Source organism: Triticum aestivum, chromosome 3D (assembly GCF_018294505.1).
Source record: "Triticum aestivum cultivar Chinese Spring chromosome 3D, IWGSC CS RefSeq v2.1, whole genome shotgun sequence".
Lineage (NCBI taxonomy): Eukaryota > Viridiplantae > Streptophyta > Magnoliopsida > Poales > Poaceae > Triticum > Triticum aestivum.
Window position 1 is genome coordinate 24,034,738 of NC_057802.1, and position 15,918 is coordinate 24,050,655.

Sequence of the window (15,918 nt, forward strand, 5' to 3'; positions counted from 1 at the left end):
TCTGGATTAGCATATATCTACTTTTTCTTGTACTTTTTGTTGCATACACAATAGGCTGGTCTTAGACCTCCTGTACTGACTAGGTCTCTTGTTAAATTTCGCAGATTTGGTGCTGGCGGCCATGAATAAGGTGCTCTTCTCCTCCCCGTGCCTCTCTCCGTTCGATTTGCAGATTTTTTTTGCTCTCTTCGTGAAGCTCCCTCTCTGCAAGCTGTCTGCTGCAGGAGAACCTGACCTGAGGAGCGGGAACGAGCTGCACTGCAGGCCCTAGACGAGGTATGCCCTCCCCTCTCCTTCATTTCCCTTCCTTCCTGTCAAGTCTAGTGCTTGCTTGTATGTAAATCAATATTGCTGTTGGGAAGAACTATATATATATATATATATATATATATATATATATATATATATATATATATATATATATACACTCACAATAGTAACTGGGTGAGCTAGAAACACCCTAGTAAAGCAAAATTATGCATAGAAACTAAATATGGGAAACTATTGGAACAAATGGAACTAGCGCTACTTGCTTATGGAACTCGCACTATTGAAAAATTATGAAACTCACCAGGGTGATACAAATTTAAAAGATACTGCAAACTTCTGAACTCACTAGCATGATGAAAAAGAAAATAACAAATGAAAGAAATAAACAAGGCACTAAACTAAAGGGCAAAAACACCTGGCCATCAAATATACGAGGATATCAACTACAAATAACTAGGAAGCATACAACAAACTGTAAAATGCAGTGAAAAACTACCTACCTACCTGAACACTAATTACATAGCGCTAAAAATGCATATTACACAATCTGAATTTCTAAGCTACTAAAATATAACAGCTCATTCCAGCAGCTACTACTGAACACTACATCATTGGGACAGTCAGCATGAACACCCTTTATACAAACTGAAACTGTGAAACACAAAAGTCAGAGGGGAACTAAACACCTACATCCACACAAAATCTAAATCTAAAGGAGAATCAAAAGGCCAGGGGACTGAGCATCTCCACCTAAATCTACATCAAAAGGGCCAGCCCAAAATCAAATGAGTAGGGGGGATCTAAAACAAACTCTCTCTCTCCCTCTCCCCCCTCCTCTCTCTCTCTCCCTCCCTCCCTCTCTCTCTCTCGCTCTTCCTCCCTCCCTCCCTCTCCCTCTCTCCCTTCGTCTCTCTCCCTCTCTCTCTCCCTCCCTCCCTCCCTTTTCAAACGGAAGTGGAGGAATGAAATTTCAGAAACAAAAGGGGAAAAACAGCGTACCGAAGCAGATGGTAACGTGCTCACCAAGAAAAACGACCCACATGACAAAACCAGCCCGAAAGCACCATCGCCCAGCGTGAATCTCCGCACGAGTTTGGATGGCCACAAATTTGAATGGAAGTGAATTGTTTTTCAATCGACTGAAAAATAGCAAACCTGGAAAGTAAAATAATGGCCCGAGAGGTATGTCTATATATTCATCTCCAACCCTGCCCATCATACAACTCCGCCCACAGCCCTAATCAATGCTAATTCTTCTTCAGTAGCTAGTGCCATCCGCTAGATCTTACTGTTGTATACGATCATTGTAATAGAGAGTAATCAGGTAGCTAGCTCATGAAACTGGCTAGGATAACTAGATCTTACTGTTATATATGATCATTGTAATAGCCCCAAGCTAGCATCTCCTGCAAGATCATTTCCCGCAAGATCTTCCATACCATCCAGCAAAGTGACAACATACCAACAGACATCAGCATGCAGCCGCCCAAGTACCGCCAGCGGTTCAAAGCCACATCCCGCCCAAAGTTATTGCGCTTGAAAATATGTTGCTGTTGCTTGTGAGTCCTTTTCTTAGCATGGCTTCGCTTCTTGCTGTGGCGAACCTTCTCAGCATTAGAGCCAAACGACTGGTGGTCCTTCTTCGTATAGCCTGACTTCTCATACTGTTCAAATATTCCTACTCTGTATCTTTCTTCAGGAGTCATTGTTGGTAGCATACTTTGCAAAAGACTGCAAAAAGGGGAAGGTATAGAAAGATCAACAAATAATTTTATTTTGGTGATAAAGAAGACACATGTTTATGGTTTTCACTTGTCTAAAATTGGAAGGGCCACAATGATTTTTCTCCTCAGGGTCTCATCACTTGCTTGCTCATTAAATGACTCCGTTAGCAGCATGTCAAAACCCTCAAATGCTCTAGGAAACATAGACATTATAGTCAGAAATAACGCTAACTTAATTCCAGTAAACAAGTGCATGAACAGGTTTCTATGTTTATATACCGTAAGAGATGTTGCATATTATTGGAGGCTTCATCGGTGCATGTAGCATATTTCAGTAGCTGCATCAAAATGTTATAGGATTCAGGAAAATTGAGATATCATGATTTGAAACCAAGAGCATATTAGAGGAATATAAATTTGCTAGCAATTGTGTGCATAGTTCGAGGAGATGATAAATAGTTTGAAGCTTGTGGGAGCAAATATAAATATACGTTTAAGGACTACATCTATGAGTCACCAGAACAGAACTTACCGCATGAATATGTACACACAAAGAGGATACTGGGCAACACTCGGTAAGCAGTGGTTTGGATTCCTTATAAGTTGGCAAGTCACAATCTATGAATAGATCTGCAAAGCACCACACAGATGTGAATCTTCTAGTCATGACAGTCACAACTTTGTAAGAACGTATATGTGCAGCAGCAGGAAATAATGCTTCAAGGGCAGTACTTGCTTAACATTTCTATCGGACACAAATGAACGGGGAAATCAAAAGATATTCAAAGATATTATACTTGACCCGATCAGAGTGATATTGCATATTAAAGTAGCACATTTGCATATGGCCACAAGGAAAATCATCTAAGATCATGACCCTAAACATCCACTTGGTTGAAGTTGTCAGACATTCACTTGCACATGTGATATATTAGAACAGAAGTCAGTATAAAAGGCTAAATATATCAAGAGTGGACTGATCAATTACCAAGTTCCCTGAACCATTCTCGAGTCTGCTGCACTTGCATAACAAACTGCGCCAAACTCATCCTGGCAACAGTCATGCAACATCAGCATCAGAATTCAACAAGATGTCATGCAAATAAAAAATAGAGAACTGGAACAAGTAATGGTAGCATAGCAATACATGAATTACCTCTTAAAGTGCATTTCCATGGGATCATACATTTCTGTCCCTGAAAAATTGGACAAATAAATAGTTACATACACAAGATTGGGGAGAACTACAATTAACTTCTCAAGGGAGCAATTTTAATGGAAGAAGGCATCAACCTTAGTGCCCCCAGAACCATAGGATCGTAATCTAATCATGAAGACACCATGAACGCTTTCGAAATAAAGCCCTGGGCTGCAGAAGTTGCTAGCATAGCCACAGTCACAACAGTGAGCTATGCATTGGTACCAGAGAGCGACACAGCACAACAGTCAAGGCCATCCGCAGTGGTAAAATGGGGTTTGGGATGTGCAGAAGTTGGTCAACCATAAATGGCATGAAGGACCGACAACGTAATGATGAAAGGACACTGGATCTAGCCGACTGCTGTAACACACGAGGCTTGGATGACAACGTGGTGGCATTTTCATGATAGATGAGGCACTGTGCAGTTTGCACAAGAGCTACTTGTGCTTCGGTATTTTGTAGTGCAAACGACACTTGAGGATAAACTTGTCCCTCATTTGATACTTTAATTTTATTCCAGGAATGGATTTGAATTGGCATCAACAATTCCTTTCTGTTTATAAAAGGAATGGAATGAGGCGGTTCATTACAGCCTCAATTATCATAACATTATGCTAGTAGAACAAGTTAATTAGCCCTGCTGATGACAGCAGCTGTATCACCTTGCATACTTTTAACATGCAGTATGTCTACCTATATGACTCAGGTCTTTATAGACGAAGGGTCCATACTGGCAGAACATTTTGTGTGTGCCGTCTGCTGCCTCATGCCAGTTTCTATCGCGTAAACATGTATGATGAGGGTTAACAAACAGCTAAAAAGTCCAATGGCAACAGCGTCAATACTCGGTACTGAAATGTACATTGATAACAAACAGGAAACCAAGAATCCAAGTGATAGCATAGTATGAATCAATGCATGGGAAACCCTAGTCTATTTCTAATGTTAACAAACAGCTAAACTAATTAATCCGAAGAGCCCAAATGGTGTCAAAACTGAGACGTTCTCATGAGCACTTAAAAGTTACGTATATGACTAGCATGCTAGCATACAGACCAATAATTCAAAGATAGCATTGCTGGTTAAATCACATGGGGAGAAAGAAGGAAGAAGCACCTGGGGGAATGTTGAGGTACTTGGGGAGGACGCATGAGAAGCAGAGTGTAGTGAGGAGTTGTTGGTTCGGTTTGACAGAAAACTTTGCCAGTGCCTTGAGAGCTGCATGTTTCATGTCAATAGTGATAGCCCAGGCTGTGTCGTCTTCATCATTCACCTTGGCCATCATGTAAAGCAAATCGTCATTGAGCATGCTCAGAATTGGGCCTTGGAACATCAGGTTCTTCAACTGCTGTTGTTGAGTCTCATCATCCCACATCTGAGGCAATTTAGCAGAAAAGCTTTTGTCAACCGAGATTTTGGCAACATCAACCGTGTAGCGCTCGCACCAATTTCCCTCAGAGACCTTCATATTCCACATTGTGGCTTTCCAACCTGAACCTCTGCTCATAGCATCAGGGTCATCGTATTTGATGTGGACGAATTTGATGAGATCGTCGCAGCAGGAAACATTGTAAAAATACTCAGGGGCACAGTAATTGTCCTCCGGTTTGGTTGGCTCGGGCAAGCCAACGGTTGTCACGGGCAATGGGATTATTCTGATGACAGGATGCCTGCCAAACAGGTCGTCCAGAAGGAGAATGCCATGGCAGGTATCAACCCAGCCCAGCGCACTTGCTCCAACCCTGATCTGCTTGAACAAGGCATGTCGACAACACGATGGCTTGTCAGCAGGGTCTGATAGGCAGGCCTTCCTGGTCGTCCATGCCTGTGTTTCAGACGAGAAGACATAGGCATCAAACCGACAAAAATCGTCTCGGATAGTCCACTTGACGTCGAGGAAGGCCACGGCATAGTGCTCGCCGTCGGCGTCGCCACGGGGCAAGAGGCCGAACTGCTGCCCGCCGAAGTAGGCATGGTTGGGGTTTGGGAGCAGCCGCAGGGACTGCTTCCCGGCCGTGTAGACGAAGAAGCGGGCGGGGCCCCAGAACTTGAGGCTGAAGAGGACGAAGGCGTCCTCGGCGCAGATGAGCCAGGCGTGGTACTGGTGCTTCATGCCGGGGCAGTTGACGGAGAAGTAGGAGATGCCCGGCGGGTCGACGAGCCAGAAGGACGCGTCCACGGCTTGGCCGTCCTCGGTGCGGCACTCGGCGGTGGTCGCGTTCCGGTCCGCCGACACACGCGCCACCTTGCAGAGGATGGCCGAGTCAGGGAACCCGGGGCCCAGCGGGGTGGAGGGGTTGAAGGGCAAGGTGGGGGGTCCCATGGATCTGGAGGTGTTGAGCTCGCCGCAACGCAATAGGCTATGACAGGATTTGGGGATTAGATTGCCTTGCCTTTTAAACACGGGATCGGTCGAGTCGGGGAAGAGGAGGACGGTGGTGGCGCGACCGACTCGGGCTACGGGTGGGGGGGATTGGCGGCAGCGAGTCCCCCCCCCCCCCCCCCCCCCCCCCCCCCCCCCGCGCGAGTGGACGGCTGGTTGAGAGGACAAAGGAGACCCGTCTCGTCGGACACAGAACTAGTAGTAGTATTTTTCAAGGCTAAACACCTCCGCTCTACTCCTACTATCAATCAAAATCAATCAATGACACACACAGTTAATTGGAATACAATTCTTTTTCGAAAACACTAACGCCTACACGTGTAGCAACATTGCAACTCACCCACACGCCTGGATCATCGTCCAGTTAAGTTTGAATGAATCTTGACACACCAAGGCAGTTTTCGCGTGCCACATAGGACAAGGCCGGTGTGTGGGCGTTGGAGAGGTCGCCCACACGCCTCACAACACGCGGTTGACAGCTGCGCTGTGTGGGCGTGTGGTGGATATCGGCATCCTTCTTTTTTAGGATCAAATCGGAATATAGTTTTTTTTAGGGATATGATCAATTGAAATACAATTGAGATCAGGGGCAGCGACGCCGGTTCACTTTGCAGTTTTGCACTATCATTCATTCGGGCGTTTGGTAGCCCGCATATACCTCAGTTAGATTCCCTGGATGTTGTTTAGGGTTGTTTGGCCTGCATCGACAGGCGAGACGGTGGTGGTGGCGCCGACTCCGAAGAGCTTGCCGGCACGTGGACAGTTCAAGGAATACAGCAGCAAAAAATTCGTTCGTAACAGTTCAAGGAACACACACTAAGGACGAGGTGACGATGCGCGTGGGAAATGGTTCCAAAGTCGATGTGATCGCCGTCGGCACGCTTCCTCTACATCTACCTTCGGGATTAGTTTTAGACCTAAATAATTGTTATTTGGTGCCAGCGTTGAGCATGAACATTATATCTGGATCTTGTTTGATGCGAGACGGTTATTCATTTAAATCTGAGAATAATGGTTGTTCTATTTATATGAGTAATATCTTTTATGGTCATGCACCCTTGTAGAATGGTCTATTTTTGATGAATCTCGATAGTAGTGATACACATATTCATAATGTTGAAGCCAAAAGATGCAGAGTTGATAATGATAGTGCAACTTATTTGTGGCACTGCCCTTTGGGTCATATTGGTGTAAAGCGCATGAAGAAACTCCATACTGATGGACTTTGGGTCTCCTACTTCTCCGTCAACTGCCCCGGCATGAAGCACCAGTACCACGCCTGGCTCATCTGCGCGCCTCAAGTTCCATTTGTTCCAATAGTTTCCCATATTTAGTTTCTCTGCATAATTTTGTTTTACTAGGGTGTTTTTATGCATAATTTTCTTTTTCATCAAACTAGTGAGTTTAGAAGTTTGCAGTATCTTTTAAATTTGGATCACCTTGGTGAGTTTCATAATTTTTCAATAGTGCGAGTTCCATAAGCAAGTAGCGCTAGTTCCATTTGTTCCAATAGTTTCCCATATTTAGTTTCTATGCATAATTTTGCTTTACTAGAGTGTTTCTATGCATATTCATAATCAAGTGATTCCAAAAGTCCATCAGTATGGAGTTTCTTCATGCGCTTTACACCAATATGACCCAAAGGGCAGTGCCACAAATAAGTTGCACTATCATTATCAACTCTGCATCTTTTGGCTTCAACATTATGAATATGTGTATCACTACTATCGAGATTCATCAAAAATAGACCATTCTACAAGGGTGCATGACCATAAAAGATATTACTCATATAAATAGAACAACCATTATTCTCAGATTTAAATGAATAACCGTCTCGCATCAAACAAGATCCAGATATAATGTTCATGCTCAACGCTGGCACCAAATAACAATTATTTAGGTCTAAAACTAATCCCGAAGGTAGATGTAGAGGAAGCGTGCCGACGGCGATCACATCGACTTTGGAACCATTTCCCACGCGCATCGTCACCTCGTCCTTAGTGTGTGTTCCTTGAACTGTTACGAACGAATTTTTTGCTGCTGTATTCCTTGAACTGTCCACGTGCCGGCAAGCTCTTCGGAGTCGGCGCCACCACCACCGTCTCGCCTGTCGATGCAGGCCAAACAACCCTAAACAACATCCAGGGAATCTAACTGAGGTATATGCGGGCTACCAAACGCCCGAATGAATGATAGTGCAAAACTGCAAAGTGAACCGGCGTCGCTGCCCCTGATCTCAATTGTATTTCAATTGATCATATCCCTAAAAAAAACTATATTCCGATTTGATCCTAAAAAAGAAGGATGCCGATATCCACCACACGCCCACACAGCGCAGCTGTCAACCGCGTGTTGTGAGGCGTGTGGGCGACCTCTCCAACGCCCACACACCGGCCTTGTCCTATGTGGCACGCGAAAACTGCCTTGGTGTGTCAAGATTCATTCAAACTTAACTGGACGATGATCCAGGCGTGTGGGTGAGTTGCAATGTTGCTACACGTGTAGGCGTTAGTGTTTTCGAAAAAGAATTGTATTCCAATTAACTGTGTGTGTCATTGATTGATTTTGATTGATAGTAGGAGTAGAGCGGAGGTGTTTAGCCTTGAAAAATACTACTACTAGTTCTGTGTCCGACGAGACGGGTCTCCTTTGTCCTCTCAACCAGCCGTCCACTCGCGGGGGGGGGGGGGGGGGGGGGGGGGGGGGGGGGGGGGACTCGCTGCCGCCAATCCCCCCCACCCGTAGCCCGAGTCGGTCGCGCCACCACCGTCCTCCTCTTCCCCGACTCGACCGATCCCGTGTTTAAAAGGCAAGGCAATCTAATCCCCAAATCCTGTCATAGCCTATTGCGTTGCGGCGAGCTCAACACCTCCAGATCCATGGGACCCCCCACCTTGCCCTTCAACCCCTCCACCCCGCTGGGCCCCGGGTTCCCTGACTCGGCCATCCTCTGCAAGGTGGCGCGTGTGTCGGCGGACCGGAACGCGACCACCGCCGAGTGCCGCACCGAGGACGGCCAAGCCGTGGACGCGTCCTTCTGGCTCGTCGACCCGCCGGGCATCTCCTACTTCTCCGTCAACTGCCCCGGCATGAAGCACCAGTACCACGCCTGGCTCATCTGCGCCGAGGACGCCTTCGTCCTCTTCAGCCTCAAGTTCTGGGGCCCCGCCCGCTTCTTCGTCTACACGGCCGGGAAGCAGTCCCTGCGGCTGCTCCCAAACCCCAACCATGCCTACTTCGGCGGGCAGCAGTTCGGCCTCTTGCCCCGTGGCGACGCCGACGGCGAGCACTATGCCGTGGCCTTCCTCGACGTCAAGTGGACTATCCGAGACGATTTTTGTCGGTTTGATGCCTATGTCTTCTCGTCTGAAACACAGGCATGGACGACCAGGAAGGCCTGCCTATCAGACCCTGCTGACAAGCCATCGTGTTGTCGACATGCCTTGTTCAAGCAGATCAGGGTTGGAGCAAGTGCGCTGGGCTGGGTTGATACCTGCCATGGCATTCTCCTTCTGGACGACCTGTTTGGCAGGCATCCTGTCATCAGAATAATCCCATTGCCCGTGACAACCGTTGGCTTGCCCGAGCCAACCAAACCGGAGGACAATTACTGTGCCCCTGAGTATTTTTACAATGTTTCCTGCTGCGACGATCTCATCAAATTCGTCCACATCAAATACGATGACCCTGATGCTATGAGCAGAGGTTCAGGTTGGAAAGCCACAATGTGGAATATGAAGGTCTCTGAGGGAAATTGGTGCGAGCGCTACACGGTTGATGTTGCCAAAATCTCGGTTGACAAAAGCTTTTCTGCTAAATTGCCTCAGATGTGGGATGATGAGACTCAACAACAGCAGTTGAAGAACCTGATGTTCCAAGGCCCAATTCTGAGCATGCTCAATGACGATTTGCTTTACATGATGGCCAAGGTGAATGATGAAGACGACACAGCCTGGGCTATCACTATTGACATGAAACATGCAGCTCTCAAGGCACTGGCAAAGTTTTCTGTCAAACCGAACCAACAACTCCTCACTACACTCTGCTTCTCATGCGTCCTCCCCAAGTACCTCAACATTCCCCCAGGTGCTTCTTCCTTCTTTCTCCCCATGTGATTTAACCAGCAATGCTATCTTTGAATTATTGGTCTGTATGCTAGCATGCTAGTCATATACGTAACTTTTAAGTGCTCATGAGAACGTCTCAGTTTTGACACCATTTGGGCTCTTCGGATTAATTAGTTTAGCTGTTTGTTAACATTAGAAATAGACTAGGGTTTCCCATGCATTGATTCATACTATGCTATCACTTGGATTCTTGGTTTCCTGTTTGTTATCAATGTACATTTCAGTACCGAGTATTGACGCTGTTGCCATTGGACTTTTTAGCTGTTTGTTAACCCTCATCATACATGTTTACGCGATAGAAACTGGCATGAGGCAGCAGACGGCACACACAAAATGTTCTGCCAGTATGGACCCTTCGTCTATAAAGACCTGAGTCATATAGGTAGACATACTGCATGTTAAAAGTATGCAAGGTGATACAGCTGCTGTCATCAGCAGGGCTAATTAACTTGTTCTACTAGCATAATGTTATGATAATTGAGGCTGTAATGAACCGCCTCATTCCATTCCTTTTATAAACAGAAAGGAATTGTTGATGCCAATTCAAATCCATTCCTGGAATAAAATTAAAGTATCAAATGAGGGACAAGTTTATCCTCAAGTGTCGTTTGCACTACAAAATACCGAAGCACAAGTAGCTCTTGTGCAAACTGCACAGTGCCTCATCTATCATGAAAATGCCACCACGTTGTCATCCAAGCCTCGTGTGTTACAGCAGTCGGCTAGATCCAGTGTCCTTTCATCATTACGTTGTCGGTCCTTCATGCCATTTATGGTTGACCAACTTCTGCACATCCCAAACCCCATTTTACCACTGCGGATGGCCTTGACTGTTGTGCTGTGGCGCTCTCTGGTACCAATGCATAGCTCACTGTTGTGACTGTGGCTATGCTAGCAACTTCTGCAGCCCAGGGCTTTATTTCGAAAGCGTTCATGGTGTCTTCATGATTAGATTACGATCCTATGGTTCTGGGGGCACTAAGGTTGATGCCTTCTTCCATTAAAATTGCTCCCTTGAGAAGTTAATTGTAGTTCTCCCCAATCTTGTGTATGTAACTATTTATTTGTCCAATTTTTCAGGGACAGAAATGTATGATCCCATGGAAATGCACTTTAAGAGGTAATTCATGTATTGCTATGCTACCATTACTTGTTCCAGTTCTCTATTTTTTATTTGCATGACATCTTGTTGAATTCTGATGCTGATGTTGCATGACTGTTGCCAGGATGAGTTTGGCGCAGTTTGTTATGCAAGTGCAGCAGACTCGAGAATGGTTCAGGGAACTTGGTAATTGATCAGTCCACTCTTGATATATTTAGCCTTTTATACTGACTTCTGTTCTAATATATCACATGTGCAAGTGAATGTCTGACAACTTCAACCAAGTGGATGTTTAGGGTCATGATCTTAGATGATTTTCCTTGTGGCCATATGCAAATGTGCTACTTTAATATGCAATATCACTCTGATCGGGTCAAGTATAATATCTTTGAATATCTTTTGATTTCCCCGTTCATTTGTGTCCGATAGAAATGTTAAGCAAGTACTGCCCTTGAAGCATTATTTCCTGCTGCTGCACATATACGTTCTTACAAAGTTGTGACTGTCATGACTAGAAGATTCACATCTGTGTGGTGCTTTGCAGATCTATTCATAGATTGTGACTTGCCAACTTATAAGGAATCCAAACCACTGCTTACCGAGTGTTGCCCAGTATCCTCTTTGTGTGTACATATTCATGCGGTAAGTTCTGTTCTGGTGACTCATAGATGTAGTCCTTAAACGTATATTTATATTTGCTCCCACAAGCTTCAAACTATTTATCATCTCCTCGAACTATGCACACAATTGCTAGCAAATTTATATTCCTCTAATATGCTCTTGGTTTCAAATCATGATATCTCAATTTTCCTGAATCCTATAACATTTTGATGCAGCTACTGAAATATGCTACATGCACCGATGAAGCCTCCAATAATATGCAACATCTCTTACGGTATATAAACATAGAAACCTGTTCATGCACTTGTTTACTGGAATTAAGTTAGCGTTATTTCTGACTATAATGTCTATGTTTCCTAGAGCATTTGAGGGTTTTGACATGCTGCTAACGGAGTCATTTAATGAGCAAGCAAGTGATGAGACCCTGAGGAGAAAAATCATTGTGGCCCTTCCAATTTTAGACAAGTGAAAACCATAAACATGTGTCTTCTTTATCACCAAAATAAAATTATTTGTTGATCTTTCTATACCTTCCCCTTTTTGCAGTCTTTTGCAAAGTATGCTACCAACAATGACTCCTGAAGAAAGATACAGAGTAGGAATATTTGAACAGTATGAGAAGTCAGGCTATACGAAGAAGGACCACCAGTCGTTTGGCTCTAATGCTGAGAAGGTTCGCCACAGCAAGAAGCGAAGCCATGCTAAGAAAAGGACTCACAAGCAACAGCAACATATTTTCAAGCGCAATAACTTTGGGCGGGATGTGGCTTTGAACCGCTGGCGGTACTTGGGCGGCTGCATGCTGATGTCTGTTGGTATGTTGTCACTTTGCTGGATGGTATGGAAGATCTTGCGGGAAATGATCTTGCAGGAGATGCTAGCTTAGGGCTATTACAATGATCATATATAACAGTAAGATCTAGTTATCCTAGCCAGTTTCATGAGCTAGCTACCTGATTACTCTCTATTACAATGATCGTATACAACAGTAAGATCTAGCGGATGGCACTAGCTACTGAAGAAGAATTAGCATTGATTAGGGCTGTGGGCGGAGTTGTATGATGGGCAGGGTTGGAGATGAATATATAGACATACCTCTCGGGCCATTATTTTACTTTCCAGGTTTGCTATTTTTCAGTCGATTGAAAAACAATTCACTTCCATTCAAATTTGTGGCCATCCAAACTTGTGCGGAGATTCACGCTGGGCGATGGTGCTTTCGGGCTGGTTTTGTCATGTGGGTCGTTTTTCTTGGTGAGCACGTTACCATCTGCTTCGGTACGCTGTTTTTCCCCTTTTGTTTCTGAAATTTCATTCCTCCACTTCCGTTTGAAAAGGGAGGGAGGGAGGGAGAGAGAGAGGGAGAGAGACGAAGGGAGAGAGGGAGAGGGAGGGAGGGAGGAAGAGCGAGAGAGAGAGAGAGGGAGGGAGGGAGAGAGAGAGAGGAGGGGGGAGAGGGAGAGAGAGAGTTTGTTTTAGATCCCCCCTACTCATTTGATTTTGGGCTGGCCCTTTTGATGTAGATTTAGGTGGAGATGCCCAAGTCCCCTGGCCTTTTGAGTCTCCTTTAGATTTAGATTTTGTGTGGATGTAGGTGTTTAGTTCCCCTCTGACTTTTGTGTTTCACAGTTTCAGTTTGTATAAAGGGTGTTCATGTTGACTGTCCCAATGATGTAGTGTTCAGTAGTAGCTGCTGGAATGAGCTGTTATATTTTAGTAGCTTAGAAATTCAGATTGTGTAATATGCATTTTTAGCGCTATGTAATTAGTGTTCAGGTAGGTAGGTAGTTTTTTCACTGCATTTTACAGTTTGTTGTATGCTTCCTAGTTATTTGTAGTTGATATCCTCGTATATTTGATGGCCAGGTGTTTTTGCCCTTTAGTTTAGTGCCTTGTTTATTTCTTTCATTTGTTATTTTCTTTTCCATCATGCTAGTGAGTTCAGAAGTTTGCAGTATCTTTTAAATTTGTATCACCCTGGTGAGTTTCATAATTTTTCAATAGTGCGAGTTCCATAAGCAAGTAGCGCTAGTTCCATTTGTTCCAATAGTTTCCCATATTTAGTTTCTATGCATAATTTTGCTTTACTAGGGTGTTTCTAGCTCACCCAGTTACTATTGTGAAGTTTTTTTTCTTCACTCTTTTTCTTGTGTATCACGTAATCTGCTTATAGTATCAGTTTAATGGGTAGACTACGGAAGGTCTCTCACCAGGACGTTCCCGTACTATCATCTTTTGGCACTGCAGATTCTTTTGATAAACCTTTTTGTGCCCAATGACTTCGCGGATGATGATTCGTATTAGTTATAACGGGTAGTCATTTTTGTCTATTGTATTCATATTTTCCACATTTGTTTTTGTTTTTGTTTTTGTTTTATTTATTTATTTTCCCGGTTGTCTCTTTCATGCAGGAACTATCTGTAGATCATGGCAACTCTGACAAAGCTCTATCTGAGTTCTCTATGAATCATGTGCGTGCTATTTTTTTACTTGTAGTCCGTGCATTTTATATGCTTTTTTCCCTTCCTTTGGGTGACAGTCATCTTCATTCATTTGTTATTTTTTCAGAAAGGAAAAATGCTTGAAATGGAAGCTTTCATGCGTCGGCAAAAGGAATGTGGTTAGTTGCATCAAATTCTTTTCAGATCAGATCAGTCACATCTTTTCTAGCAATTTGCTTTAGTGTTACCTATGTATTTGGATTGGTACTATTTTATAGTCATCTTGCATAGTATTCTACCTTAGTTTTGGATCTGTTTTCCTTTTTGTTTCATGTAGAGATAGAAGAGATCTAGTAATTTTCCTGTTTATTCTACCTTTACTAGATATTTTTCTCTCGTGTTGTTGATGGCTTGTCCACTAGGTATAAGGATGCTATTCAAAGATATGGAATGGAGTGTCTGCTTAATTTTGTGAGAACTGAGGTCCCTGCTAGGCTTGTCAAGTGGCTTGTTACTAGGTTCGATATTTGAGCTTCTGAGTTCCAAATTCCAATTAAAAAATAATTTCATTCCTATCACCAAGTATGATACTCATGATATTCTGGGCCATTTCACTAGAATTTGTAGTGTAATTTCAGTGCATTTGCACGGTAATTAGAGGGATTTTACTGTATTAAATTTAGGGAGATTACTCTGTAATTCCCGTGCAACTTTCAATGTAACTACAGTGTAAGTCACAGGGCAATTACAGTGTAATTTCCTGTTTGTCTTTGTTGGGTTGCATCGTTTTTAGAACCTTATCAGTTGTATGTCCATGTTATCTGGCTTCTTACTTTACTGCTACATGCTGTCAGTGTAAAGGAATTTCAAGTTCAAGGCTAGTGCAGTGTAAGTTTAAAGAATTATACTGTTAGTTTAGGTAAATTTTTGTGCATTTTTCAGTGTAATTTAAGTGTAAGTTCCAGTGAAATTATAGTGTAATTTCAATGTAGTTAATTTAGGACATTTCATTGTCAGTTCCACTATATTTCCCAGGACATTTAACATCGCAATTTCATGGTTATTACAGCGTAATTTCAAGGTTCTTGCAGTGTATGTTCAGAGAATTACAGTGTGCATTTCATTTGGGAACTTGTTGAGAACCAGGTCCGATGCAAAAAAACGTTATGCTCCCGTGTAATTACAGTGCTTTTCAATTGTAGTTACACTGGAAATTTGAGTGTAATTACAGTGTGGACTTCAGAGCAATGATACTATATATTTAGTGAATTTAAAGTATCACTCTACCTTCGGGTTTGTCTTTTCCCTGCACAAATTATTGCTATATTGTTGATTGATTCTACCCTTGGTAATAAATTTTGATGAGCACAAAATTTTTTAGTACTCCCTCCGTCCCATAATGTAAGACGTTTTTTGACACTACACTAGAGTCAAAAAATGTCTTACATTATGGGACGAAGGGAGTATGTAATTTCAGCAGTTTGGTAACCGTAATTTTCAGTTTCCTTTGCCCCTATTGCTTATGAATTGCTATTTTTATTGGTGTACATGCTAGATCATGTGGTTTATGAATTCTCTAGTGCTTATAAACAAACTGACATGTTTATGCCGTGGAATAGAAAGAATATTTCATCGTCTCTTTTTAGGCCTTTTGTCCAATTGTTATTTGGTCCAGCCCAGTCTTAGGAAACCAGGTCCTGTGCAATTCACGTATAGTGCAAAACTACATAAAGGCACTGGCAAAGTTTTCTGTCAAACCGAACCAACAACTCCTCACTACACTGTGCTTCTCATGCGTCTTCCCCAAGTACATATATCTGCAGAGCTAATAATGCTATCACACGGGCTGCAGTTGCATAAAATTTTCACCAAGAAAGTCGCAGACATACAAATGAAGAGTGAAAGCACATAAAATTTACAAGCATATTATACTTGACATGGGCAAGCATTTAGAGTAATGCTGCAGATTAAATTCAGCAGATATTCACAGATGATGCTAAGAAATTAATTGTACATCAGCGGTCTAAACATGCACTTGGTGAATGTTGG

At 43.4% G+C, this 15,918-nt stretch overlaps 2 protein-coding genes and 1 long non-coding RNA gene across 3 annotated transcripts; 2 read left to right on the plus strand and 1 right to left on the minus strand.

The window, feature by feature from the left end:
* Positions 1-1,394: 1,394 nt before the first annotated feature.
* Positions 1,395-5,679, minus strand: LOC123073872 (uncharacterized). The gene is made up of 7 exons (XM_044496879.1): positions 4,312-5,679; positions 3,151-3,190; positions 2,983-3,044; positions 2,527-2,624; positions 2,274-2,332; positions 2,083-2,187; positions 1,395-2,001 (listed from the first exon to the last, which is right to left on the minus strand). Exons 1-7 carry the CDS (start codon positions 5,516-5,518, stop codon positions 1,638-1,640), a joined length of 1,935 nt encoding a protein of 644 aa, XP_044352814.1. The 5' UTR covers positions 5,519-5,679; the 3' UTR covers positions 1,395-1,637.
* Positions 5,680-8,293: 2,614 nt separating this feature from the next.
* LOC123073873 (uncharacterized) lies at positions 8,294-12,581 on the plus strand. The gene is made up of 7 exons (XM_044496880.1): positions 8,294-9,664; positions 10,786-10,825; positions 10,932-10,993; positions 11,352-11,449; positions 11,644-11,702; positions 11,789-11,893; positions 11,975-12,581. The coding sequence occupies exons 1-7, from the start codon at positions 8,458-8,460 to the stop codon at positions 12,312-12,314; spliced, it is 1,911 nt and encodes a 636-aa protein (XP_044352815.1). The 5' UTR covers positions 8,294-8,457; the 3' UTR covers positions 12,315-12,581.
* Positions 12,582-12,890: 309 nt separating this feature from the next.
* Positions 12,891-15,370, plus strand: LOC123073874 (uncharacterized). The gene is made up of 3 exons (XR_006435772.1): positions 12,891-13,741; positions 13,840-13,899; positions 13,997-15,370. It is a non-coding gene; the product is annotated as an uncharacterized lncRNA (long non-coding RNA).
* The last annotated feature ends 548 nt before the right edge of the window (positions 15,371-15,918 follow it).